The sequence below is a fragment of the Schistocerca gregaria genome, chromosome 1, assembly GCF_023897955.1.
Source record: "Schistocerca gregaria isolate iqSchGreg1 chromosome 1, iqSchGreg1.2, whole genome shotgun sequence".
Taxonomy (NCBI): Eukaryota; Metazoa; Arthropoda; class Insecta; order Orthoptera; family Acrididae; genus Schistocerca; species Schistocerca gregaria.
In genome coordinates this window covers 385,075,595-385,102,219 of record NC_064920.1, presented here as the reverse complement: position 1 = coordinate 385,102,219, position 26,625 = coordinate 385,075,595, and the positions used below count along the sequence as shown (strand labels likewise).

At 42.9% G+C, this 26,625-nt stretch overlaps 1 protein-coding gene across 1 annotated transcript in view; it reads left to right on the top strand.

Moving 5' to 3' along the window:
* LOC126348796 (uncharacterized) overlaps positions 1-26,625 on the top strand; it is a 185,828-nt gene that overhangs the window by 29,310 nt on the left and 129,893 nt on the right. The window contains exon 2 of the mRNA XM_050002385.1: positions 2,554-2,712. Within this exon, the coding sequence (XP_049858342.1) occupies positions 2,554-2,712 (159 nt within the window). The remainder of the gene's footprint in view (positions 1-2,553; positions 2,713-26,625) is intronic.

Below are 26,625 nucleotides of genomic sequence, written 5' to 3'. Positions count from 1 at the left end.
GTTTGTCAGCCCATCTTTTAAGATCCCCTTTTCTCTGGAACAGTTTGGCGTATCAAGTTCAAATATATGTCACGTACTAAAGTCTATGGTACCTTCGCGGTGTACAAAATTTTAGCTAAGTAAATGCAGTCAAAAGATTCGGTTATTTATGCCACATATTTGCATACTCGCAAAATCAATCATCAAAACCTGCAGGGTATTTCCCGGTGATCTAGAGTCATGAAATTTGGCAAAAATGAAGGTTTCGTAGTAGAAATAAAGTAAGAAAAACTGAAACTTGTTAAATTGTATCATATAAAAATATCTTTTGCCATTTGAACATACATTACATTCATCGTCCGTCAAAAGTGCAATAAACGAGTTTACTCCATGCAAACATAAAATGAAAGTTGTAGTCATGTTTTAGTAAGCATATCAAAAATATTTCGTTACGTTTTCTCTCCCTACATTTATAAACTGAAGTGCACTGCTCGCTTATTTTGGTAGGCTATATCCGGGCTTGCTACAGAAGAATACTGAAGATAAGGTGGATAGATCACGTAACTAATGAGGAGGTATTGAATAGGATTGGGGAGAAGAGAAGTTTGTGGCACAACTTGACTAGAAGAAGGGATCGGTTGGTAGGACATGTTTTGAGGCATCAAGGGATCACAAATTTAACATTGGAGGGCAGCGTGGAGGGTAAAAATCGTAGAGGGAGACCGAGAGATGAGTACACTAAGCAGATTCAGAAGGATGTAGGTTGCAGTAGGTACTGGGAGATGAAGCAGCTTGCACAGGATAGAGTAGCATGGAGAGCTGCATCAAACCAGTCTCAGGACTGAAGACAACAACACATATCCGGGCTGGTCTGAGGAAGTACTTTAGAGATTTTGATGAGGTCTTCGAATTCCTGTGACTAATATCTTTCCTGTATCAATATCTACAGACATTAAAAGCAGTTTTGCATCACCCAGGTTCCCAGAACTCGGGAAGATAGAGGTTGGCTGTGGCCATTGTATCACAGGCAGAGTCCCTTTGACTGTTCAGGAATGTCACTATCCCCGCCCAAAGATGAAAACAACCATGCATGAGCAGCGCCTATTAGATGGAAGGGGTCCGACAGCCGATTACCATGAACATGTACATAGGCCGCACAATGAGTTGGCATACTCTGGATCAGGTGGTCGAGCAGCTGTAGGGGTATAGCCTCCCAATTTTGCACCAGTGCCTGTCGGATCTCCTTAAGTGTCGTAGGGGTTTGAGGACGCGCAGCGATACGTCGACTGAGAGCATCCCAGACGTGCTCGATGGGGTTTAGGTCTGGAGAACAGGCAGGTCACTCCATTCGCCTGATATCTTCTGTTTGAAGGTACTCCTCCACAATGGCAGGTCGGTGGGGCCGTGCGTTATCATCCATCAGGAGGAAGGGGGACACACTGAACCCCTGAAGAGGCGGACGTACTGGTGCTAAATGACGTTCCGATATACCTGACCTGTTACAGTTCCTCTGTCAAAGACATGCAGGGGTGTAGGTGCACCAATCATAATCCCACCCCACACAATCAAAGCACGACCTCTATACAGGTCCCTTTCAAGGACATTAAGGGTTTGGCATCTGGTTCCTGGTTCACGACAGATGAAAACGCGGTGAGAATCATTGTTCAGACTATACCTGGACTCGTCCGTGAACATAGCCCGGGACCACTGTTCCAATGAACATGCACTGTGTTCTTGACACCAGGCTCTACGGGTTCTCCTGTGACCAGGGGTCAGTGGAATGCACCTTGTAGGTCTCCGGGCGAATAAACCATGTCTGTTCAGTCGTCTGTAGACTGTGTGTCTGGAGACAACTGTTCCAGTGGCTGCAGTAAGATCCCGAGCAAGGCTACTTGCAATACTCCGTTGCCGTCTGCGGGCACTAATGGTGAGATATCGGTCTTTTTGTGGTGTTGTACACTGTGGACGTCCCGTACTGTAGCGCCTGGACACGTTTGCTGTTTGCTGGAATCGTTGCCAAAAGCTTGATATCACACTTTGTGGCAGACGGAGGGCCCGTGTTATGACTTGCTGTTTTTCATCAGCCTCCAGTCGCCCTAGTTTTCTACCCCTCATAACGTCATCAATGTGTGTTCTTTGAGCCATTTTCAAGATACAGCCACCATTAGTTCGTCTGAAACGTCTGCACACTTACTCCCTGCACCGTGCTCTGACATGCACCAACACACCTTAACGTATGTGGACTGCTGCCAGCGGCACCGTGCGACGACCTTAGGTCAAATGCACTACATGGTCATACCCCGAGGTGATTTAAAACCGCAAACCACCCACCAGAGCTTTGTTTCACCATGTATCAGCATTATCCTTAATTTATAAGCATGAGTGTATATGTACTCAAGTTAAGTTGGTACGGAACCCTCCTACTCGCAATTGGCCAATTTTATAGACATTATCTCGCATTTATCCACATTGAAAGAAAGGTGCTGTTGATCGAGTGGAATTTTTGTCCAAGTCGTTGGGCATGTCCTTTGACGGTCCGTGGGCGGGCTGTGAGCGGTGGTGTGCGCTGTGCAGGGAGACGACAGCTCGGAGTCTGTGTCGCTGGGCTCGGTGGTGTCGCTGGCGCTGCCGCCGCTGCCCGCGTGGGGGCTGCCGCGGCCCAGGGCCCCCACCACAGACTCCCGCCGGCAGCTCGTCGAGTTCCTCGCCTGCCTCGCCGCCACCACCGTGCTGGTCAGCTCCACACCGCACTTCTCTACTCTTCTGCTTCTGTAACAAAGTAGTCCATATGAAAGCTGCCTTCAGTAATGATGCGGACGTCCAGAGATGCTTTTAATAGACTCTCACTCGAAGTCGGGCAGAAAATCGGAGGAGATCTTAGTCTTATGTCAACTACAGCAGCGGCAACAGACTATCAATACCATCACTGTGCGATAGCGATGATACCTTTACCGATGGCAGTGCCACTAAAGCGGAGTTAACAATACGGTTTTCCGGAATTCCTTCATCAAAGGGGGAGTAAATAATCCAGAAGGAGAATCAAGAACTGCTAGCAACGTGAGTAACGTAAGTAAATTAAAAATACACTGTACAACAGAATTAGAGAATCACTTCTTCCAAACCCCATAATTCCCATTCACTCCGGCGGTTAAGTTTGAAATTTGGCTGAAAGGTGCGTACGACCTGTGTCTGTAATTGTCCGCCGTCCGCGGTGGCCGAGCAGCTCTAGGCGCTTCAGTCCGGAACCGCGCGACTGCTACGGACGCAGGTTCGAATCCTGCCTCGGGCATGGATGTGTGTGATGTCCTTAGGTTAGTTAGGTTTTAGTAGTCCTAAGGTCGAGGGGACTGATGACCTCAGATGTTAAGTCCCAGAGTGCTCAGAGCCATTTGAACCATATTTTGTAAAAGCGTGGCGCCGTGCGACGTCACCCTCGGGTTCGATGAGGCTTCAAGAACGAGGGTTGGAACTTTAATACTGGCAACTATTTATTCACAACCGATGCAAAAGAATTGCATGTTTGCTTCTGTTACTGTCCCTCAAAGTAGTCACCAGCGTTGTGTAGAACTCGTTTCCAGCGATGTGGACGGCGTAGTATACCGTTAGCAGACGCTGTTCTGTTGATGGTGCGAATGGAGCGGTCTACTGCCTATCGAATCTCAGGAACAGTTCTGCAGCGAATGCCACGAAATGGTTCCTTCATCTTTGGAACCTAATCAAAGTAACAAGGAATTAAGTGCGGGGAGTTTGGGGGATGGTACGAAACTTTCCAATCACATCGACCGAACAGAGCAGCCACAGCTTGCGCTGTATGCGCCCACGTCTTCTCGTGCAAAATGTGTGGGTTCCGCAGAAAGTGTCGCCGTTTCTTTCGCAAAGCTGGTCGCAGGTGATGCTCCAAAAGCGAACAGTAATACTGTGCGCTGACGGTCTGCCGTGGAGGAACGTAATGCGTTAGGATAACACCGTCACAGTCGTACACGAGAATCATAAATTTAGACTGTCCTATTCACACCATCATCAGAACAGGCTCTGCTAACGGTATACTACGCCTTCCACATCGCTGGCAACGGGTTCTACATAACGCTGGTCACTACTTTGAAGGACAGTAAAAGATGCAAACATGTAACTCTTTTGTATCGGTTGTCAATAAATAGTTGCCATCATTTAAGTTCAAATGGCTCTGAGCACTATGGGACTTAACATCTGAGGTCATCAGTCCCCTAGAACTTAGAACTACTTAAACCTAACTAACCTTAGGACATCACACACATCCATTCCGGAGGCAGGATTCGAACCTGCGACCGTAGCGGACGCGCAGTTCCAGACTGAAGTGCCTAGAACCGTCGGCCACATCGGCCGGCACCATTTAAGTACTAACCCTCGTATTAAGGTGGCAACACATAGGCCAGGTCACAACCCAAAGGTTCATGTGACGTGTAAGGCGGGTTAAAGATGTCATATTGGCACCAGATTTCACCACAATTCTGGCCAGTGTCCCATGGACGTGTTACAAGATTGGAAAGTCGTCACACACCCTCTTACCGACATTTCACCCCTTCTTCTGACGCCTCTGTGATGGAGGCCAGAACCGCCACGCCTGTGTTGCAATCAAGTAGGTTTCTTATAATTGGTGGAGGCAAACATACTAGATACACCGCCGCTCAGAACTGGCACGAAATGACCACAGGGTGGCATAAAGCGCATCGATGAAACCACACCTCTCCCTGGGGCGTTGATTTCCAAACATTTCGCAGTCGATAACAATATTTCGTTTCGCATCGAAAAAGACATTTCGCAGTGGGATGAGTAGGAGGAAGACATTCTTCACAATCTTTAACACTGCTGATACTCTCGAACGTTTCAACTTTTTTCTAAGGACATTGAGGGGCTATATCCCCATCGAACGTGATCGCACCCATTTAGGGAGGAGCACGACTGCAATTTTTGCTCTTTTGTACAGGTTAGAACCACTACAGACCCTTCAAAACCGTTCGGCGGAATTTTAACGTGTTCCGAAGCAGCAAAAGGTGCTCATGCTTTTCCAGCGCTCCTGTGTTGTGTCCTCTGGCTTGACGATGAGGAGATGCGACATTGACACATGCGTCAATAAGACGGCAAAGGATCCCTCTAAGAGCCCCCCAGTTCAGCAAAAACCTCTGTGGCACTCGTCCACCTTTATTGAGAATTTCACGTAGAGAGAGAATCAGTGACGAAGTCATAGGCGCTTCCACCCCACAACTCTTTCGACTCACAACGATTCCTGGTGGCCTACCATACGGCGCAAGAGCAGCAGTACCGTGTCGAAAGAGCAACAGCAGGTGGAGGAGGAGGAGATTAGTGTTTAACGTCCCGTCGACAACGAGGTCATTAGAGACGGAGCGCAAGCTCGGGTGAGGGAAGGATGGAGAAGGAAATAGGCCGTGCCATTTCAAAGGAACCATCCCGGCATTTGTCTGAAGTGATTTAGGGAAATCACGGAAAACCTAAATCAGGATGGCCGGAGACGGGATTGAACCGTCGTCCTCCCGAATGCGAGTCCAGTGTGCTAACCACTGCGCCACCTCGCTCGGTCAACAGCAGGTGCCTGGGATTCTCGTCACTGGGTCTGTCTGTACAGGTGTATTTTTAAGGTGCTCAATAAACGTGGGTGGGTGGCACTGAGGGTTTTGCCGAATTAAGGGGGATGGGGGGAGTGGGGGAGGGCCTCAGAAGGGCGCTCTGCCGTTTCAATCACGCATCTGCATCTGCCAACGTCGAATCCATCCCTCCTTCGCATGATCACGCCACAGGAGGACAGTAAATAGTGTAGACGAAAAAACACACTTTCTGCTACAGATCACATTCAGATATCGTCAACTGGTGTTCAATGGGCCCCAGTGGTTCCATCCTGTACACGAGGGGTCGTGCTGCGCTCGAAAGGGACCAGGTCATGTTTAATGGGGATGCAGCCCCACAATGTTGATAGAGAAGGATTGAAAGGTCCGAGGCCTTCACAGTCTCAAATGTTATCAGGAACGTCTTTCTGTTGCTCATCACACCATGAGCTGCCGTTTTCCACGGCGAAATAAATGGCAATCCACGCCCCAGGGAAAGGGGCGAATTCATTGAGGTCCTTCATGTTACCCCCCTGAGGCCTTTCCGTGCCGATTCTGAGTGGCGAATTGTCTGCAATGTTTTCCTCGGCCACTCATAAGAAAACCACGTGACTGCAACACTGTGCGCCACTGTTCAGACGTCTAGCGTGGCATTGGACAGAACTGTGCTGAAATTTGGTGCCAATGTGACGTCATTGGCATAGTTTCACGTCACGCGAACTTATGGGCTGTGGCCTTTTTTCGCACCTGTTGATACCTTACTGTTTGAAGGGTAGTCGAGCACGAGGGTGACCTTGCAGGGCGCCACACTTATACACCTTTGAGCTAAATTTCAAACTTAAGCTCACAATTGCGTCTCGAAAAAGTGATCCTTTATTTCTGTTGCTCTGTGTAGATATCCTCGATGTAGCGAAGCCTCTCAAATACTTAATAAAGGCAAGTCTTCCGGTTCAGACCGCATATCAGTTAGGTTCCTATCAGATTGATGCATAGCTCCATATTTAGCAATCATCTACAACCACTCACTCAACGAAAGATCCTTACTTAAAGTCTAGAAAGCTGCACAGATCATACAAATACTCAAAAAAGGAAGTAGGAGTAATCCTATGAATTACAGACCCATAGCACTGACGTCCATTTGCAGTAAGATTTTGAAACATACACTGAGTTCGAACATTATGAATTACCTCGCATAAAAACAATTTATTGACACCTAGGCAGCACGGATTCAGAAAATAAAGTTCTTGTGGGACACAACCAGCTCTTTCTTCTCATGAAATAATGAGTGCTATCGACAGGGGATCTCAAACTGATTCCATACTTTGGATTTCCAGAAAGTCTTAGACACCGTTCCTCGCAAGATGTTTCTAAACAAATTGCGCGCCTGTGGAGTACCGCTTAAGTTGTGCAACTGGATTCGTGATTTCCTATCAGAACGGTCACAGTTCGTAGTAACTGATGGAAAATGTAAAATTAAAAACGCTGTCATGAGCAAAGGGTCGCGTTGTTGAAACTAGAAGTCTACGAATACCAGTTACATAATACTGGCCCCTATTTCAACTGCACATGGGCTGGATTCCTCCTACACGTTGGTCATGAGGTCTGTAGACGGCGTAGTGAATAGCTGAAACTGGTCGCAAAATTACATTCCAAATATTAGTCTCGTAAAGCCATCAGAAGACAAAATCAATTGAAAAATTCTTAGACATGATATCTGTATGGTGCGAAACGTGGCAATTCACTCGAAATCAGTAAGCGTGAGGTCATCCACATGAGAACCAAATGAAATCCGTTTAATGTCTGTTACATGATAGGTCTAAATCTCACAAATCTAAAGGCTGTCAATTGAACTAAATAACTAGGAATTACATTTACGCACAACTTAAATTGGTACGATTGCAAAGATAAAGTTGTGAGGAAAACTAGCCAAAGACTCAGTTTTACTGGCGGGACATTTAGAACAGGTATGCCAAAGAGACTGCTTGCACTACGCTTGTCCGTCCTCTGCTAGTGATTTGCTTTGCGGTATGGTATCCCTACCAGAAAGGATTGACGGACGATATCGATAAAGTTCAAACAAGAGCAGCTCGTTTTGTATTACCGTAAAATAGGAGAGAGAGATTCAGTCACCAGCTTTCTCCGCAGAATGTAAAGGTATTTTATTGCCGCCAACTTACATATGAAGAAATGTTCATCGTAATAAAATAAGAGAAATGAGAGCTCGAACGAAAAGATTCAAGGGTCAATTTTTCCCGCCCGCTGGTCGAGAATGAAACGATAGAGACACAGTGTGAAAGTAGTTCGATGAAACCGCTGCCAGGCCTTTAATGTGCGGAGTAGTCATGTAGATTTCTACGAACCCCCGCGATAGGAATGTGGCTTTGTTTCAGGTTTGTATTGTGACTCGAGTCCTACAATGTTCGCAAATTATCGATGACTGATAATAATCGACCGCAAAGCGTAAAAATCAACATAAATACAGAGTGGGCAACATAATACGTAACCGGTGCAGAATCGGTAGCTTTTTGTACAATGAGAATGAAGTTCCACGATTGATACATAACTTAAATGTCGCATTTGTTATCACTATTGTTACAAAAGATGTTCAAAATGATCACCCTGGGCATCGGACCACTTTAATGTTCGACTGTTACAGTGAGAGTTGTCAGATGTAAGACGTCGTTGCCATTTGCATTGATTTCTCGTAGAACATTCACCTTCAGATCATAGATATTGTGGTGATTAGATGCATAAACTCTCTGCTTTCAGTAGCTCCAAGGGAACGCGATTCAGTGAAATGTTTCTCCATCTTCTTAGAATAACTTGTATTGTTTTTCACTATCAGTAAATTGCGCATACAATTATTCAAAAATTGTGAGGTAAACTTGTGTATTGACAGTGTCGTCAAAGAATATTGAACGGCAATGGCACACCAAACAATTTTTTTCATCTTGAAGTGGACGCTCGAATATCTAGTGAGGATTCATCATCATCTGATACCTGCTGTTCTGGGAATAAACATGGCTGAATAAATGAAACCATGCCTCCGCTGACGTGAAATACGACGTCGGGTAATCTGTCCAGCATCAATGTTTTCGAAAAGTCAACTGTAGTAATCAATTCGTTTTGGTTTGTGTGTCTCTTTTAGCTGTTGTACCGTTGTAACGAGGTATGGTTTCAGTTGTAATACATGAAAAATTTTACGATAACATGCATATTTGACACCAAATTGTTGGAATAACTTGCGTATTGATTCATTTGGACTGGCAGTAATTCTCCTTAAAATATCGGAAATGAGCTGTGGAGTTCTAACGGAAGGTTGTCTATTTCATTTTGCACCTGAAACCAAACCCGATGTACGCTATTTTTTCAATAAACCGTGTATGCTACTCTCCGTTGAAATACTAGCATTTGGAAATTTTTCTTCGAAACAGTGGAAGGGTTACTTCTGAAAACGAATATAGGGCTCAGCTATAGCTATTACCTCCTGAATTGAATAGAACGGCAGCAACAAATATTAGTGACATATACATCCGTTGCTAGTCGAACTAGCTGTGTGAGACTTTCATAAATGGTGTTGGGAAGTGATTTCATTACGCGTTCGGTTTCATGTTGCTATTTTCTACATTTAATATCTAGTTTATTAACCAATAAATACAGCAACAGTTAACATTAAATATCCAACAATTTTTGCATGACTATGAAAATAACATATTCGATACAAGTTTTCCGTTCAGTTTATTTGCGTTGTTGACAGAGAGTATACCCTACTTCTGGAAAGTTTTTAGAACTTCAAATATACGAAGGGCGTTTGAAAAGTCCGTGTAAAGTCCGAGAGATGGCACCACGGGCGCGTATCGAGGTCATGTTTAGTAGCATCTTTGAAAAGAATGCACACCAAGTTTCAGCCATATTGGTTTCTTTCTTTGTGTTTGGCGTTCGTGTGAAGCAATGAATTCGAGTGATTGTCAAAAAATGGACGAAAAAGAATTTCGGGTGGTGATTAATCATTACTTTATGAAAGGCAAAACGCACCAGGAGACTAAAGAGAAGCTTGATAAACATTACGGTGACTGTGCACCTTTCGTTAGAACAGTTCATAAGTGGTTTCAAAATGTTCGGAGTGGCCATATGGGCACAAGTGATGCTGAACGTGCTGGACGCCCTGTGGAGGTTACGACTCCAGAAATCATTGATAAAATCCATGATATGTTGATGGATGACAGAAGAGTTTAAGTGTGTGAGATTGCTAGTGATGTGGGCATTTCAAATGAACGGGTATTCTTCATTCTCCAATGGATGTCTACCAGTATTTGTCATCCAGTAACCAAGAAAAGAATAAGTACCACGTTGGTCCTGTTTGGGCCGCATTTGGTGATCAAGTCGCCATAGTTCACGTTTCCGCACATACAGAACACACGTCGAAAAGGCACGAACGCCACACTAGTCGCTGGCCTACATGTCGGCTTTTATATACCCGTATCGGAGTCGCGCTACGTTGCATACATACTGCAGCAACATCCTCAAACGGAAACTTTTTGATCTTCCTTTATATGTGCATTTTTTTGTTACTTTGGTTAGGTAGTGCCGATGTTGTTCAAAAATGGTTCAAATGGCTCTGAGTACTATGGGATTTAACTGCTGAGGTCATCAGTCTCCTAGAACTTAGAACTACTTAAACCTAACTAACCTAAGGACATCACACACATCCATGCCCAAGGCAGGATTCGAACCTGCGACCGTAGCGGTCGCGCGGCTCCAGACTGTAGCGCCTAGAACCGCTCGGCCATTCCGGCCGGCGCCGATGTTGTGATTCCATATTTGTAGTGCTCTTGGTTGAAGAGCAAGAGGTTGAACTTTCTGGTAATAACTGAACTGTGATGGTAGATACATTTCTATTCCAGTTTGCAAATTATTCTTTTCTGACGACATTTTATAATTTCCACTCATAAATAAAATTGTATTTCTATGTTTGCGTATAATGTATCAACGTGTTGCTCATCTTCACTGACTGTCGTTTCGACAGCAGCAAACAAATCCTTGATGGTTTTGATTGGCTTTTAATATGCTAAAGTATTTTGAAAGTGTATATCTTGAATCTAGACTCGAATAACGTTGATATGTTAACATGTTTAGTTGGTACTATGCGTTATTTGTTTTCTGTTATGATGCTACTCTTTACATTCCTTCCAATGGTTTGCACTGGTCGCATGCCAGATATTCTGAACTACAACGTAATAGTTATTGGGATTACTGTACTACGCAAATTTCACTTCAAAAGGCCGCTGAATGCCAACTAAACAATAATTTATACAGCTATTAGCCTGTGTGGTGCAATATGAAGGCAATGATAGTATTAATCACTGAACGCAGTTGCAACAATCTTTCAGTTTTAAAGAACGTTGAATTCCGTATAGGTGGTAATTCTTGCATTAATCTGAGGTCTGATTCTTTCCTTAGATCTATTTTCTCTATTTTGTTTAATCCATATACAATCATGTTCACAACAGTAATCAAATCAGGCACTTGGTCAGCCTTTCAATTGTCTGTGTGCTACCAAATTGTGCATGTGTTCATGAAGTCACGCTATTATTTCCAAAAATCATAACTTGGGAACTACTAAAGATAAAGACTCGTTTGATATAAAACGTTTAGCAGCTCCCAAAGATTTTTTTACTTTGTTCTTTGTTGCAGATTTGACTTGGAGTGCATCATAATGGCGACAGACCAGGAGAAAGTGCAATGACGCAATTGCGTGAGTCATCCGGTATGCAGAATTCAGTGTGATAACGGTATTGCGAAGTTATCGGCGTCGGAATGGGAAGCAAAAATAAGCATAACAAGGTGGTTAAAAAGCTTTAGAGAGACAGGCAGTGTCAAAGGCCTTGCTGACGAAGTGGACGCTCCTCTGCGTCTCAGGCACGTGTTGACAGAGTGCAAGCCGCATTTCAACGCAGCCGCCGAAGTCAGGTCATGGCATATCGCGCGAATACCACGAAGCAAGATCAGCTGTCCACAAAGTGTTACATAGGCGGTAACGGTTTTTGCGTACGAAGTGCAAATGGTCCAAGTATTGCAGCGAAACGATCGTCCTCTGCGTGTGCACCCGCATGTTCCAGGCTGGCTTCCATGGATGCTGACAACGATTACCTAAAGAAGTTGCTGTTTGCAGAAGAAACAACGGTGCATATTTCTTGACTTGTGGATCGCCACGGCATTAGGAATCAATCCTCCGAAAACCAGTAAAATACCCATCAACACATCCGTGTTAACACGAAGCTTCATGTCCGATGGTGACCAAATGTACGATAGGATGATAGGCTCATTTTTCTTCACAGAGAAAACCCTTACGGAGAATGTTTACGTGTAAAAGCTCAAACAGTTCCTGACATCATAGATCGAAGAGTTACAGCTACGCATGATGTTCCAACATGATGATGCACCCTCACGTTGCAGTTTGAAGGTGCAGCGTCTGCTGAACGACACACATTTCCTGAGAAAGGGGGGGGGGGGGGGGGTTGGTGATGGTTCCATCACATGGCACCCACGCTCATCCAATGTCACTTCTTTTTGTGGGTTTACGTGAAGGCCAGTCAATGACATTGCTACCCATTTTCCGCGATTCAATTAAGCAATCAGAACTGTTGTTGGTGCTGCCATGCTGACCTGCATATGGACAGAACTGGTATATCGCCTTTAGCTTCTAGGAACTATGAGCGGGTTACACACTGAAATTGTGGCACAACATAAAAAGTTTTGAGAGCTGCTAAACGTTTTACAACAAACCACAATGCATTAATAGTTTGCAAGGTGTGATTTATTAAAATGATAACGAAGTTTTACAGACACCATGTATATGATTTGTCCTTCCAAATGCTATTTCTTCTTCTTTAACCTCTGCACTGATGTCGTTACAAGTTGTAAACAGATACTTTTAATCACGAACAACTGATTTACTATGGTGAAAAGTAGCCTGTTTTTTGCCAACGTCTAAGGTTTATATTTTGTGATTAACATCGATGACACAATGTTTCAACTTTCAGAATCGATGTCTGAGCTCTTTATAACGATATTTTTTAAATACTGATGATCATCGAACATCCCTAATTGTAAAATACTCTAGAAAAAGTAATACGCGCTATTGTAAAAGCATTATAATTAACAAACTGCCTATTGGCTTCTGTCTGGGGTTCTTCGGACGATGTTCATCTAATGATTTTTCCGATGTTTCGCCAGCACGACTGGCTGGCATTGTCAAAGCTTCACCCTCCATTGCCTGGTGGTGAACTGGCAATGGGGGGGGTGAAGCTTTGACAATGCCAGCCATAGTACGGTATAGGAATTTACAGTATGGGGAGTTGACTCCTACAACAGCAGTGTAGCAGTCAGTGTAGCAGTCAGTGTAGCAGTTCCACTTCATGATAAACTTGTAAAGTGTACGTTCAAGAAGGTAAGATTGAAAATCGGAATGGCACAAAAGAGTGGCTTGATACGAGTATACAGCTGAGAATTCGAAAACATGCTGGGGAAAACGACTTGCAACGGAACGAAATCTGCGCTCGAAATCTAGTGTCTTATTTTACCGTTTATCTCTACTTTCCGTCAAAAAAGACATTCTTATTCCTGCCATAAATTGAAACCTCCAATAATTAAACTCGTCTTTCTTACTTTCACAACCAAAAAAAAGTTCGAGGCTTCTTGTATCAATCCTCGACTTGGGGGTAACCATCAATTCCCTGAGGAAACTTGTCTATCTCTCCTACAAAGTTTAGTTCTTGTGGTATGACATGTAGCCAAACTCCTCGACGTAGTTATGTAAATATAAAAGTTTCAGAGTCTTCCAGACCACCGCTCTTCGGGCAAATTTTGGAATTTCGGCGGAAGTAAATACATTAAATGGCCTCACGTCATCAATGTACTATCCTTCCGAAAAATTCGCCATTTTTGTGTACCCACATGACATTAGTAGCTGCTGTTTCAAAAACCACTGAAATGCATTTTTTTCTGCACGATGCACGTCTCGCTCCAATGATAACGTCTTCTCCTCTGCTTCTTGCTTACAATGTGATTGTGTCGTCTGCGTGCACATATCGCTAGAATATTCCTATTTGTCACTTCTATGGTACATAAAAAACACTGTGATACCACACGCGGCTACAAACAAAACGCGAGAATACTGGCAATGAAGTATACTAGTATCTTAATGGAGGACTACTATCAACTATCCACTCGTTTTCAAAGCTCCATATTTTTCGAAGTATTTCATGTACAAGCTTGACTGATACATGAATAGAACCTTAAACTCACAGTGCCCACCGGCTGGCGTTACGAGTGCAGTGCCTTGACAAAATGCTGTCAGAGCAAGAGAAGAACATTTCTCCACCAAGTTGCTATGCAGCGACGAAGCAACCTTTCATTTGTCTGGAAAGGTTAATCGCCAAAATATGGAAGTGCGGGGCACTGAAACTCCCCATGAAACTGAAACGCACGAATGAGATTCGATTTTCTATACAGTACCACAGTCGATGCTGTTTGAGCCCTTTTCTTGTGTGAGAAGACTTGACGGGCAACTCTTAACTTGATATGTTGCATTTGTGGTTGTGTCCACAGCTGATTGCTGAGCCTAAGAATATCGTCTTCCAACAAGATGGGGCAAACTTGTAATGTTGTCGCTTTAATTTGTTATGTGAAAGCGGTGCTGATAGACAATAAAAGAGGGTTAAAAGCTGTGAGCTATCTGAGGAAGTTAACGTTGCGTTACTGAGCAACTGTTTCACCAGGTATCCAATCTAGCTTACCAAATTTCCAACCAGACTAACATTAATTATAATCTTTTAATAGTCATACGAAAACCGGTGATACATATATAAAAAAGAGAATTTAAATAAAAATAAATAAATCAGTTTATATTTGGAAATTTATTTTAACATTGATCATTGAAATTTCAGCATATTAAACTTGAGTCATAACTAAGCTGGTGCCTTATTTTGGATTGTGAAAATGTGAGTTTGTAATCTTACGCAACACATCAAATAGGGAGCCAAGATTGGGAGACTGCATACAACACTACATTCATAAAATAACACACGAAGAACATTGAAACATATGTAAGAGGAAATTAACCACAACCAACCAATTTTCACCCAAAGAAGTAACGTTCGTAGCGCAATCCTGTCCGTCATGTAATTACCACACACTGGTATCCTAAATTCATACTAACTCTCTGTGAAATCTTCCCGAAAAGAAAAGCTGAGAGCTACTTTGATGATTACACCACATGCTTCACGTGGTTAACTTGGTTTACACAAAGAGTGTAACTCCACAATAATTTTGATAGTTAAAATAAATTAGATCGAAAAGCAATTTACAAAAGAAAAACCTCGAACTGGTTACTATCGTCTTACTATTAACCTGATGGGTAAAACAATTGTATAAGCACGTGGTACTGGTCTCACGAACTACACCCCACGTGGGTTGAACATAAAGAAAAGTTGCTATATTGAAAAATATTGTTAAGGCGAGACGTTATAATCTCACGCACATTCGCATTTAAGATTGATGATCTTAGTTAGAGTTATTGATCAACACGTGGTTCCACTTTACTCACAAAGTAGTGACAAAGCAACTACTGGAAAATATTCTGAAGTTCACACTGGAAATACCCTCCATTGCAATTTAAGATAACATTAGATATTTTAGAGCTAAACCTGAAATATAGTTGATTAAATTTTCAGTTAGGCTGAACTTAAGAAATCCATTGTCCTGCGGACTTAGCAGACACGCGCTTAGCCGGAGATCTTACCACTTCAGACGCTCGCCGCGGACAGACTGACCTGCGCTCCTACCGAGCGTGCTTCCCGATACAAAACGGAAGTGACCAGAGGGGCAGCTTCCTATATAAACATGACAAGGGACGGACAGAACCATACTAAGGATAGAAACCTCTTTGCTTTTAGAAAGCATAGCTACCTGTTTCGACGTTGGTCCTACTGTTCTCTAGCAGACAGGCTTGTCTGCTACCCTCAAGCATGCAACTAGAAATACATTTGCTCATTCATCCTCTCACACAGAAGGGAAGGGGGATGACAGTATCTTATCATATACAGTACATAAAAGAAAGCGGATGTAGGTTCCGTATGAGACTTTGTGACATGAATTGCATATAAACTGTGTTTTAAAGTGTAGTAGTGTGACAGATCGTTCTTGTTTATGTGGAAAAGTAACACTGCTCAGCCTCCTCCCAGATAGTCAGAAACACCACAGTGAATTTAGAAGAGGAATTTGTGCCGTAAATGGCAACAGATTTAAGAAATTAACATGAAAGGAATCCAACAAGACGGGGCAAACTCTCATTGGAGTATCGGTGTTCGTCGGTAACTACGTGATGAACTTCCGCATCCCTCGATTGGGCGTACTGGCGAAGATGATACGACTCTGTTGCCCTAACCTCCCCGCCGCCTGACCTAATTCCTTGTGATATTTTCCTCTGAGTGTGCATTAAGGACCGCGTTGATCGTACCCCTACTGCCAAGAGCACGAGAACAGCTCGTAGAAGCTTCGATGCCGCTGAGATGACCATTGACCGGATATTGCTACATAAAGCATGGAACGAACTTGAATACCGCTTTGACGTGTGTCGTGTGACGCGGGGCGACGACTACGACGGCGGCAACTCATAACACGTTTGTAGATCGCAAAATGCAAACTTGAGCGTACGGTTCTACTCATGCATGAACCATATTTGTTCATGTAATACTTTGGAAAACAACGAAAAAGTATGCTCTTTCACCCAACTTGAGCTATCTTCAAACTATAGGCATGGTGTACAGTTAGATGATCCAGCGCTCTTATACCACGAAATGGACAGGAAATCCGGGAAACGATAATCAACCTGTTTAGCTTCCAGAATTTTGCTACAGAGGTCTGCGCTATAAAAGATTACCCCAAGCCTTACGAAATCAGGTTAGTCCACGGTCTCTCAGATTGGAACAAACCGATCTGCTTTCTTTCGACTCAATTCGGCATTCACTTAGGAATACGTGGTAAGCGCGTATGCTTATGCTGCAAGGGGAGCCAGCTACAGGTACCTGTGTCACGGAGGGCTACGTGCTAGCATCGACAACACAGCGCTGTCCTCAACCACATGTTGACGTGCTTCACACGGTTGCCGCTGGAATTTCGAAAGAAATGCATCGCCGGTACAAGCGAAAGGGATCTTACCTTATTTCCGGGAGTTGTGGGGCTCTACATACGCAGAAAATATTCCATTATGCTGTGCTTGGGGACGGCTTCATTCGCCTTAGTTTGTACGAATTTTGGTTTTTCCGACAGTTTACTTAAGCAAACGAATATAACAGAATAAGGAATATAATTCAAGGATGACAAATAAGAATCTAGACATAAAAGGTACATTCCTAGGATCTCAAATTTTAAGAAAGACAAAGCTGAGGAGGTTACAGAAAAAGTAGGCGTGAGGAATTAAAATAAATATATTTTAATGCCTCTTCATCACCAGGTGACAGACGGCGATTCTGATTTTGTTTATAGTATACCAAACATGTAAGTGTAAATTTCAAAGTACTTAAGGGCATGCAGATAGCATGAATTAACGTAGATTCTGCAATCTTAGTCTACAGCTGCATTGATGACTACTTATTCTGTGCCGCTGTTATAAACGTTCCTACATTTTTAGTCTTTGTGGTATAGATAAACTGCGACCGCCCATCCGCAACATTTGGAAAACCTTATCCAATTTTATATGTTGTACAGGATGAGTCTGGAGGAGAGATACATGCTTTGAGGGGTGGTAGTATTAGCGATTCTGAAAAAAAAGCCATATGAACTTATGTCCTGTTCTTAACAGTTTCCGAGGAAACTAAGGAAAACAATGGGAAGCAGGACAAATGCAACTGATGAATGAAACAATGTGATCTCACATTTTCTTTAATTGTACTCATTTCTTCACAAAAGATGTCCAGAGAGTCCGCCATTCGTGTAATAGCTTGGAAAATAACGAAAAACAGTTTCATGAGCGTCCGCCATTAACTACAAAGCATTTTGCAGCTTTTGTAGCCAAATGCGGTGTTGCTGATCTGAGCTCATTCGTACAGTCGTTTACTTGAGCACACGCATGTAAAATACGAGATAGAAGTTCCTTGTTAGTGGCGGCTCTGCGCTTTTGGATTAAGCCAGTCCACATCGAATGTAGCAAGACTCTCAAAAAGTATTTTCAAAAATCGAAAACTACAAAAAACATTAAACAAAATTGTTCGAACGCGCCAAAAACCTATTAAAAAAAGGCAGAATACTTACGTAATTCCTTTGTTTCTTCAACCTATGTACAGCAATTTACGCCACAGTGAACGATTTCTATAGTTCACGATATGAAAAGATTGAAATTACAACTTTCAAGGACAGTACTCATTTTAGAAGAAAAATTCAATATTTCAGAAAGCTCATAAATTCCCATAGAATGCCGTCAGTTGTATTCTTTCTTCAAATAATGTAGGAACTACAGAGAGTGCTTGTGAAGTAGGAAAAGCGACTAACGCCCGTGAGTTTTAAACAGCTGTATGTCAGACACGGCTAAGAAAAGGGGCGATGTTCGTTTGAAGTTATTTGTTCAGAATTACCAATACCGTCACCCATCTCAAAGTATGTACCTCTCCTACAACATAATAGAAACTGCAGAGGAACAGGTGAGGATGAGACGGGAGATATGGGACTGCGAGAAGAATTTGACAGGACACTGGACCTAAGTCGGACAAGGCTTCTGGGGTACATGACACTCCGTCAGAACTTCTAATAGTCTTGGGAGAACTAACCATAGTAAAACTCTTCCATCTAGTGTGCAAAATGTATGATACAGGTGAAATACCCTCAGACTTCACGAATAATGTAATAATTGCAGTTCCAAAGACAGTTGTGCAGACAACTATGAAAATTACCGAACTGTTAGTTTTATAAATCAAGGTTCCAAAATACTAATACGAAATAATTATGGAAGAATGAAAAAAAAGGTAGAAACCGACCTCGGAAAGAGATCAGTTTGGATTCCAGAGAAATGTAGGAACACGCGAGACAACACTGACCCTACGACTTATTTTACAAGCTCGATTAAGGAGAGGCAAACATACATTTATACATTTGTAGACTTAGAAAAAGCTTTTGAGAATGTTGACTGGAATATTTTCTTTGAAATTGTGAAGGTAGCAGGGGTAAAAAGGGATAAAATAGAAGAAGCAAAAGGCTGTTTACAACCTGTACAGAAACGAGTTGGCTATTATAAAGAGTCGACTGGCATGAAAGGAAAGCGGTGGTTGAGAAGAGAGTGAGACATGGTTGCAGCCTATCCCCGATGTTATTCAATCTGTACTTTGAGTAAGCAGTAAAGGAAACCAAAGAAAAATTTGAAGTTGGAATTAAAGGTCAAGGACAAGAAATAAAAATTTTGAGGTTTACTGATGGCATTGTAATTCTGTCGAAGACAACAGAGAACTGGGGAAGAGCATTGGAATAGAATGGACAGTGTCTTGAAAGGAGGATGTAAGCTGTGCATCAAAAAAAGCAAGCCAAGGATAATAGAACGTAGTCGAATTAAATCAGATGATGACGAGGGAATTAGATTAGGAGATAAGACACTTAAAGCAATAAATGAGGTTTGCAGTTTTGGCAGCAAAATAACTGATGTCCGAAGCAGGGAGACACAAAATGTAGAATTGCAATGGAAAGAAACGCGTTTCTGAAGAAGGGAAATTTGTTAACATTGAGTATAGATTAAAGTCTTTTCTGGAAGTATTCGTCTGGGGTGTAGCCATGTATGGAAGTGAAACGTTGCCGATAAACAGTTTCGACAAGAAGAGAAGCCTTTGAAGTGTGCTGCTACACAAGCATGCTGAAGAGTAGATCATATGACTGAGGAGGCACTAAGTAGAACTGACGAGAAAAGTAATTTGTGGCACTACCTGACTAGAAGATGGGATCGCTTGACGTGACAGTCTGTGCTTGTGAAGTAGGAAAAGCGACTAACGCCCATGAGTTTTAAACAGCTGTATGTCAGACACGGCTAAGAAAAGGGGCGATGTTCGTTTGAAGTTATTTGTTCAGAATTACCAGTACTATCACCCACCTCAAAGTATGTAAGGAGACAGTAATTCAGTATTTAAAGATTTACTTTCTTTGTCGTTGTTGAATTCGGTTTCGAGTTAAGTAAAGCTTCTCGCTTACCGTGGGGGTAGAGGCGCAAGTAGCGCGGCTACTGCAGGGTTGGATGATGTGAGAAGGAGAATGTTTTATTGTTTGTCTTCCACTACCCACAAACCACGGCCGTGAGCTATGGTATAAACTTCAATCGCAAATAACATGGATTCGTGATGCAAATATAGAGACAATTATCTTCAGATGCAGTATAATTATTTCTAGCAACGAATATGAAATTAGGTGACAATTTTAGTAATACCGTGCAATGAGTAGAAGAAAAATGACGTTCATAATATAGTGATTGTGTCTCACATTGCATAATGCATTTCAGTATTTAATGTAGTTGCAGTTACTAATCAGTTACTCATTCGCACACACAGTCAACACAATACGTTGTCAGGAAATTTCTGCGTCACAACTTTGGGGTCGCTGGGAGGGCAGCAAGATGGAACTGATAACAGTCGACACAATGTGTTCTGAATGATACCCACTATTAACGATCAGTACTGGGGCTGGCGGCGAACGTATGTCTCCCTTGCTATAGCTAGTCTATTGGGGCCTCATAACAATTTATGTAGGTTACAAATTATTATTAAGATCGGTACATGTACGGCCCGAGATGCTGCCGCACGATGTCAGTATCTGAGCTTGAGCGAAAGTGTTTGACGATCACTATATTATACACTAAGGTGACAAAAGTTACGGTATACCTCCTAATATCTTAGTCGCATCTCCTGTTGCCCAGCGTAGTGCAGTAACTCTAGTGGCACGGACTCAACAAGTCGTTGGAAGTCCCTTGCAGAAATATTGAGCCATGCTGGCTCAGTTGCACTCCACAACTGCGAAAATGTTGCCGATGCAAAATTTTGTGCACTAACTGACCTCTCTCTTACGTCCCATAAATGTTCGGTGGAATTCATGTCGGGCGATCTGGGTGGCCAAATCAGTCGCTCGAATTGTCCAGGATGTTGTTCAAACCAATCGTGAATAATTGTGGCCCGTCGACAAGACGCATTGTCATCCATAAAAATGAAGTCCATGAATGACTGCAGAGGGACTCCAAGTAGCCGAACATAGCAATTTCCAGTCAACGATCGTCTCAGTTGGACCAGAGGACCTGGCCCATTACATTTAATTTAGCCCGCAACATTATGGAGCCACCACCAGCTTTCACAGTGCATTGTAGGCAACGTGGGTCCATGGCTTCGTACGGTCTGCGCCACACTCGAACTCTACCATCAGCTCTTTCCAACTGACGAAGCCACGGTTTTCCAGTCGTCTAGAGCCAACCGATATGGTCACGAGCCCAGGAGAGGCGCTGCAGGCGATGTCGTGCTATTAGCAAAGGCACTCACGTCGTTCGTGTGATGCCATACTCCATTAACGGCAAATTTCGCCACGCTGTCCTAACGGATACGGTCGTCGTGCGTCCCACGTTGATTTCTGCGGTTATTTCGCGAAGTGTTGCTTGTCTGTTAGCACTCTACACAAACGCCGCTGTTCTCGGTCGTTAAGTGAAGGCCATCGGCGACTGTTGCCCGCCTGAAATGCTGTATTCTCGGCACGCTCCTGCCACTGTTGATCTCGGAACATTGAATTTCCTATCGATTTCTGAAATGGAATGTTTCATGGGTTTAGCTCCAGCTACAAATCCCTGTTCAAAGTCTTTAATTTCCGTCGTGCGGCCACAATCACGTCGGAAACCTTTTCACATAAATCGCCTGAGTACAAATCACTGCCCGTTTATACCTTGTGTATTCGATACTACCGCCGTCCGTATATGTGCATATCGCTGCCCCATTACTTCTGTCACCTCAGTGAATAATTATATACAGGGTGTCCCATTTATCCTGACCACCCTAAATAACTGTTTGTTCAGATGCAAATTACAAAATGTTTCAAGCAATGGGTCAGGGGGACATCAATCAGCATGACCGCCTTCGTTGTAGCTCTGTTTTTTACAAAGATATGAACAGCGATGTGACTTTTTTAAATGGCACCCTGTATTTTTTATTCGGTAATTCATTTCCTCTCCTAATAACCTATTCAAAAATGTATCGCAGTGTACCATTCACTGAAACCAAACTTTATTAATTACATAACACAACATTGACTTTGAGCCCGGGGTCACAAACTCGTCCAATTGTTGGAGTTGTAAGAAAACAAAAACCAACCTGTTTTTTACAAAGATATGAACAGCGATGTGACTTTTTTTAAATGGCACCCTGTATTTTTTATTCGGTAATTCATTTTCTCTCCTAATAACCTATTCAAAAATGTATCGCAGTGTACCATTCACTGAAACCCAACGTTATTAATTGCATAACACAACATTGACTTTGAGCCCGGGATCACAAACTCGTCCAATTGCTGAAGTTGTCAGAAAACAAATAAAAACCAACTAAAAACAACACAGAATTGACTTTGACGCTCCTGTGCCATTGCCCAGGAGTAGAACATTAAAGGGTGCTCAATCTGGTGACCCTGGACACCGATACGCCGGTGCACTCGTTGAATGAAAGAATTATTTACTGCTACCAGTGGTTACCTGCTGAAGAGAATTACAAGCGAGCACGATTCGTTCCTGCATGTCCTCTGGAGTTGATGGAATATCGCGATAGACAACGTCTTTAATGTCCCCCCAAAGAAAAAAGTCCAGAGGATTTAAATCAGGAGACCTAGCAGGCTAAGTAACTGTTCTTCCTCGACCAATCCATCTGGAAGGATAGCTTCGGTTCAGAACATGACGTGCACGCAAGGCATTATGCGCTAGATATCCATCGTGTTGATACCACATAAGCATTCTGGTTTTTAGTGGCACTTCATGCAGAAGAGGAGGAAGAATTCGTCTGAGGAAGTTGGCATATGCTATGCAGTTTAGACTACCATTGATGAAATAAGGGCCAATAATTGTAGACCAAACATCCCACACCAGACATTAACTTCCATTCACACTGATGTTCCACCTGTCTAAGCCATCGTGGGTTGTCGCTGGACCAATAATGGATGTTCCTTGTATTTATCTGTCCTTTGTTTGAGACGGAACGTTCATCGGTAAATAGATCATTGGAGAAGAAGTTCGGGTTGGCGAGGATTTGCTGCTGTGCCCACTGACAGAACTGTACACGATTCTAGAAATAATTCCCGTGCAATTCTTGATGTAGGTGTACATGGTAAGGATGGAACCGGTGACGTGTAAGAATACGATGTACACTGGTTTCAGAAATGCCAATCTCATTTTCAAGCTGTCGTGTGCTCACATGTGGATACATAGCAACGGAAGCGCGAACAGTAACTTCGGCAGCTTCGTCTGTGCGAGTGCTACGACGATTGCTCCGTCATGGGTTGAAACTTCCCGTTTTCTGAAGCGTCGCAACAAGACGAGAAAACATCCATCGGGAAGGTGGGTTCTTGTCAGGATATCGCTCTCTGTACAGTACCGCTGCCTACGTAGCATTTCGCCAACCTTCAACAACAGCAACAATAAGAATCGTTATGCCGATGCGGTTTGTAGGAAAGATAGCCTTTACTGTATGCCTACTCTACACAACAGTATTTAAAAGGACTAAACTACTGTGCTAAATGTACCCGTACATAAGAAAACATTATTGCAATTACTGCTATGCTAACATTCTCGATAAATGACTAGCATTTCTATCTTTTCTTCGTTGATGTACATTCGACTCACACAACTCCACAAATGACAATGGTTGACGGATTGACGGGAGTGCATTCTACTTAAGTTAACATTTGTCCTCTGTCAGCGTCAGCCCGTGGATGTGTTCCATTACCCCGAGTACCTGCACTAAGCACTGGGAGCGTTAATGTTGTGTTATGTAATTAATAACGTTGTGTTTCAGTGAATGGGAATCTGTGATACATTTTTGAATAGATCTTTAGGAGAGGAAATGAATTACCGAACAAAAAATACAGGGTGCCATTTAAAAAGTCATATCTTTGTAAAAAAAAAAAAAAACAGAGCTACAACGAAGGCACTCATGCTGATTGATGTCCCTCTGACGGCCGAAGAACATTTGCTTGATACATTTTGTAATTTGCATCTGGACAAACAGTAATTTAGGGCGGTCAAGATAAATGGGACACCCTATCTAGGGATGCAGCAAATCAAGGAGTTTTTGTGTAACATTCCATCAGAAATTCAAGACCATATTTATAAAGACTCTACCTACCAGAAAATTCATTTGCGAGCATGCGCAGAAGTTTAAGGAAACAGGATATGTTTGTAAAGGCAAAATGAGTGGTCGGACATCAACTTCTGAGGAACAGGTTGAACGGATCGGGGAAACATTTCTCGTAAGTCCACAAAAATCAACGTCTGTGTAAGTGGCGAGCTAGGAGAGGCTGAGAGAACGTCTGAATATGAAATCATATCGGATGTAGTTGCTCCAAGCCATTACAAATAGCGACTAAAGTTTGCGGAAACAGTTTTACATTGATATGGAGCTCTTAATGGAAGAAGACGATTTCACCCGTCGAGTGCTTTTCAGCGAAGGGGCTGCCTTTCACCTGATTGGTGCAGTAAACTGGCACAGCGCGCCAATGTGGGGAGCAGACTCCCCACATTGTTGTCGACCGTGTCTGTGGATGCTCATAGGTCGTCTAGGCAAAAACTGTATGGATCCTACTCCTTTGCACAGGCAACTATCAGTGGACATTCTTACTTGGGGATGATTTAGCTGTAGCCCACGTCTCAATTGTAAGAGGACAGTATAACTTCATTTTTCAACAGGTTTGTGCTCTACTACACTTCCACAACAATGGTCGTGAGTTCTTGGATACTGAGCTACCACGACAACGGATCGGTCGTGCATTAGCTGGCAATCTGCAGTTGCTGGCATGGCCTCCACGTCCACCGGATCTGACCCAACGTGATTTTTATGTGTAGGGTTACGTCTAAGACACTGCTTTCACGCCTGAACTTCTCCACAGTATCGCTAGCTTATGATGACGTATCGAGATAGCTGTGACTGGCACCTATGCGGACACTTTGGGTCGAATGTGGGCCACATTAGACTACAGATTGGACGTGTGCAATGTGACTGACGGTTCAGACACTGATATTGGTAAACTTGACACTAGAAACTTCCTGAGTTGCTGTTTCCCTACATACAATCATATAATACCTTGCCCTAGTACAAATATTACTCAGTTACTTGAATGTGTCTAGGTCGTTTTGAGTAATCTTTTATTTTAGCAAGCGAGTTTGCAAGGTAGGCACAATGCAATGTCCAATCACTTCTTCAATATGCAGTATATTCATTGTTTATGCACACAAAATCGAAGTGGTCTGAAATATGTGGCAGGTTGCGTTATGCAATAAATGCATCAAAGCCAAAAGAACAAATAATCTAAAGCCTATTGTCTGTATTTAAAATGTGTATTATGTTACTATTTAAGGTAACAATGAAAACGGAGGTTACTCGAGGCGTAAAATGAGAAAACAATAGACACTTGGTCGATATAATTACTGTGGGGGTACAGACTACAGCAAATATAGCAAGAACTAACGCTTCTGAAAGTGGGATGTGGCAACAGTGTTAATAACACTGCAGCTCCATTATTTCGTCTAGACAGCATGACGCCAACCACCAACCACAACGTATAAATTGTATTTCCTCAGCGAAAAGGGGGATTTTGTGGGTGCTTCGGACCTTCCATACTATGTCTCTAGCGTCTTGTGCAACGGAAACGTGATGCGGTTACTTCCCTGTTACTTTACTTTGCGATTCCGTACGTCGGGAAACACAGACTAGATTTAACGTTTGAAGCACAATCTGGCAATACCACAACTGTCTCCAAAACGCCGTTAATATAAATTCGATGCTTTCATAAATGACATCATTATATGTAATGAAATGTCGTGCTGTTTAATGGTATGTGTGTAAGTTTCAGGCAAAAACTCAAAATGTTCGATGTCTAATACCTAGGAAGTCCAAGGAGTTTTCTTTTTTTCCAGTATTTAAAACAGCATTCACAGCTGTTTGTGTTCTAAGATTGCGAAAAGTGACAAATAGTCCAGCGGTTCTGGTTACATCCAAACTTTACGTTATCTTCGTAACTGACTGAGCGCATCAGTTCACAGATTGAAGTAACGGGAGGGCTGCCTAGTAAAACATTGCGGTATTCATATCAGTTTTCGCGTTGATAAAGCTTTCTTTTATGAAAATATCATATTAATTAAGTGCAGCGGACCAGTGTGGTCTTAAGTAGATTATAAGAAGTCTGGTTACTTTGCCCAAGATCTGCAAATATTTAGTCATGCCACTCAGATCTTAATGCTGATGGACATAGTTAAAAATAGAATGATGAGGTAAGTCTAATACGAGATGAAACTATTGGCTTAACTCTTTTCATTCCAGTATGTTGAACGGGTTGTGAGGGTTACTCAAAATTTTTGGGGTTACAAGTCGGACCTTCTAGTAATCTCGAGGGTTTGCCATACTTATTTGTTGTGTTTAACCATGACGCCATCCAAGTACAGCATCATGGTCATTGTTATGTTGTTATTCCCCCCTTTTTTTTGTTCGATGAGAAAACAGAAGGGTCTCCATTCGCGAATAGGGCCAGCAGAAGAATGGATGCACTAGAGTACCACGGCTTATCCTGCCACGAGGGCTGTATACCAACTGATGTGTATTTACTGGCATAATGGAATCAATGAAGATGAAATTCACAAAATACAGTGTCACGAAGTGCTACGTCCAGTTCTGGTTGTATCTGGGAATAATAGATGGGAACATCAATATCGGAAACTTGACCTGGGGGAAGGCATCATTCTTCTAATTTTTTAAAGAGGCACAGCTGAGTGACTCCCGTCACTCCTGGTGTG